Genomic DNA, 3,148 nt, shown 5'->3' on the forward strand with positions numbered 1-3,148 from the left:
ACCGGTGGGCGCAGTACCGGTGGGCGCAGTACCGGTGGGTGCAGCACCATTGGGTGCAGTACCGGTGGGTGCAGCACCATTGGGCGCAGTACCGGTGGGTGCAGCACCATTGGGTGCAGTACCGGTGGGTGCAGCACCATTGGCTGCAGTACCGCGATCCCATCGCTAGGGGGCGCAGCGCTGCGGGGTGCTTACCGGCGGGTGCAGTACCGGTGGGTGCAGTACCGGGGGGCTGCAGGGCGCTGCGGGCAGGTAGCTGAGGCGGCCCCGGTACCGGGGCGAGCGCCAGGAGCGAGCGGCCGCGGCAGGGCGAAGCGGGCCGGTCCCAGGCGGCGCAGGCGCTCGCTGCCGGTGTCCACGTCGGCCACGAGCCCCCAGGCCACGGCCAGGAAGGAGAAAGGCGGCGGCCCGAGGCCGTGGTCAGCGAGAGCAGGTCCAGGGGGACGGAACCGGGGAGCCCCGGCAGAGCAAGAGAGCGAGGTTCTGCAGGAGGGAGAGCCCCAGGGCGGGGGGGAGGCTGGGGGGGGGTGTGGGATTGGGGGGATGTGGGGTATGGGGATGTGGGGGAAGGGATGGGGATGCGGGGATGGGGGATGGGGGGTGGGGGGAGGGGTATGGGGATGGGTGGGGATGGGGGGGACGGGGGATGGGGGATGGGGGGTGGGGGGATGTGGGGTATGGGGGGGTGGGGGGGGGGGGATGGGGGATGGGGATGGGGGGTGGGGGGATGTGGGGTATGGGGATGTGGTGGGGAGGAGGGATGAGGATGGGGGAAGGGGGGATGGGGAGGGTGGGGATGGGGAGGTGGGGGGATGGGGGGATGGGGGGTATGGGGATGTGGTGGGGATGTGGGATGGGGATGTGGGGATGGGGGATGTGGGGTATGGGGATGTGGTGGGGATGTGGGATGGGGATGGGGGATGGGGGATGGGGGGGTGGGGGGATGTGGGGGATGGGGATGTGGTGGGGATGTGGGATGGGGATGGGGGATGGGGGGATGGGGGGGGTGGGGGGATGTGGGGTATGGGGATGTGGTGGGGATGTGGGATGGGGATGGGGGATGGGGGGATGGGGGGGGTGGGGATGGGGAGGTGGGGATGGGGGATGGGGGGGTGGGGGGATGTGGGGTATGGGGATGTGGGGATGTGGGATATGGGGATGGGGATGTGGGGATGGGGGGGTGTGGGGATGAGGATGGGGATGTGGGGATGTGGGATATGGGGATAGGGGGATGGGGGAGATGGGGATGGGGATGAGGGCATGGGGATGGGGACATGGGGATGTGGGATATGTGATACAGGGTAGAGGGATGGGGGGGAAATGTTGCACATGTGGGGTCATGGCGCAGAGCCACCATCCCCGTGTCCTCATGTGTCCCCTATCCCCATGACCAATATCTCCATGTTCCCACATCCCCATGACCCCATGAGTCCTCATATCCCATATCCACATATCCCATACCCCATCCCATATCGCCATATCCCCACATCCCACATCCCATCCCATATCGCCATATCCCCACATCCCATATCCCCATATCCACATCTCATACCCCATACCCATATCCCCATCTCATACCCCATACCTCCATACCCATATCCCCATGTACCATATCACTATATTCCATACCCCCGCATCCCAGTTCCCACATCCTCATATCCCTATACCCCGTATTCCACACCTCGCATCCCATATCCCACATCCCATATCCCCATATTCCATGCTCCCACAACCCCCTATCCCCACATCTACATTTCATATCCCATATCCCACATCCTATATCCCCAGATCCCACATCCCCATATCCCGTCCCCCATCCCCATCCCCACATTCCATATCCGCATATCCCATTTCTCCACATCCCACATCCCCACATCCCCATCCCCACATCCCACCCCCCATCCCCATACCCGCAGTGGCAGTTGATGGCCGCCGCCAGCCCATTCCCAGACCCACAGGGCAGGATTCCCAGTGGGATCCGCAGCGCTGCCGCCCAGTCCGGCCGGGCCAGGAGCCCATTGACCACCTATGGGGGGGGACAGGGACACAGACAGGACCCCAGTGACTCACAAGTGCCCCCCCCAGACACCCCCCCCTGCCCCATACCTCATAGAGGAGCCCATCCCCGGAGGCGGTGACGATCCCGTCCCATTCATCCAGGCTGAGCCCGGCCACCAGCTCCCGAGCGTGGTTCGCCCGCTCTGGGGGGGGCACAGAGAGCTGGGACCCACAGTGCCCCCCATGACCCACTGGCCCCCATGGCCCCATTGCCCCCCATTACCTCCCATTACCTCCCATTGCCCTCCATTACCTCCCATTGCCCCCCATGGCCCCATTGCCCCCATTACCTCCCATGGCCCTATTGCCCCCCATTACCTCCCATTACCTCCCATTGCCCCCCATTACCTCCCACTGCCCCCCATGGCCCCACTGCCACCCATTACCTCCCATTACCTCCCATTGCCCCCCATGGCCCCACTGCCACCCATTGCCTCCCATTGCCCCCCATGGCCCCATTGCCCCCCATTACCTCCCATTGCCCCCCATGGCCTCACTGCCCCCCATTGCCCCCCATTACCTCCCATTGCCCCCACTGCCCCCTATTACCCCCCATTGCCCCCCATGGCCCCACTGCCCCCCATTGCCCCCAGTAACTCCCATGGCCCTATTGCCCCCCATTACCTCCCATTGCCCCCCATGGCCCCATTGCCCTCCATTACCTCCCATTGCCCCCCATGGCCCCATTGCCCCCCATTACCTCCCATTGCCCCCCATGGCCCCATTGCCCCCCATTACCTCCCATTGCCCCCCATGGCCCCACTGCCCCCCCTTACCCCCATTACCCCCATCACCCCCCATCACCCCCATGCCCCCCCCGTACCGGTCTGGATGAGGTTGAAGCTGATGTCGGCCTCGCTCACCATGGGCAGGACGTGGCTCTGGCACCAGCTCAGGGCCCGGCCCCGGCCCCCAAAGGGGTTCAGCAGCAGCAGCAGGCGCCGGCGCCGCGGCTCCGGGGGCAGCTCTGGGGGATGGGGGCGGGATCGAGCCCGGCACCAATGGATCCATCCCAGAGATCCCCATGGATCCACCCCTGCATCCATGGACTCATCCCTGCATCCATGGACCCATCCCTGCATCCCATCCC

General features: G+C 65.6%; 1 protein-coding gene across 1 annotated transcript; it reads right to left on the reverse strand.

Annotated features, from left to right (window-relative positions):
* Positions 1 to 195: 195 nt before the first annotated feature.
* On the reverse strand, positions 196 to 3,037 carry LOC130597439 (sphingosine kinase 2-like; the record flags this gene model as incomplete). The annotated part of the gene is given in 6 exon segments (XM_057405984.1): positions 196 to 400; positions 403 to 451; positions 454 to 517; positions 1,911 to 2,026; positions 2,107 to 2,201; positions 2,882 to 3,037. Coding segments are annotated over 6 exon segments (572 nt in total), but the record flags the coding sequence as incomplete, so codon positions are not given.
* Between the last annotated feature and the right edge of the window lie 111 nt (positions 3,038 to 3,148).

Source organism: Pezoporus wallicus, unplaced genomic scaffold (genome assembly GCF_028554395.1).
Source record: "Pezoporus wallicus isolate ANWC-B61680 ecotype Strahan unplaced genomic scaffold, APGP_CSIRO_Pwel_v1 contig_14187, whole genome shotgun sequence".
NCBI classification, from domain to species: domain Eukaryota; kingdom Metazoa; phylum Chordata; class Aves; order Psittaciformes; family Psittacidae; genus Pezoporus; species Pezoporus wallicus.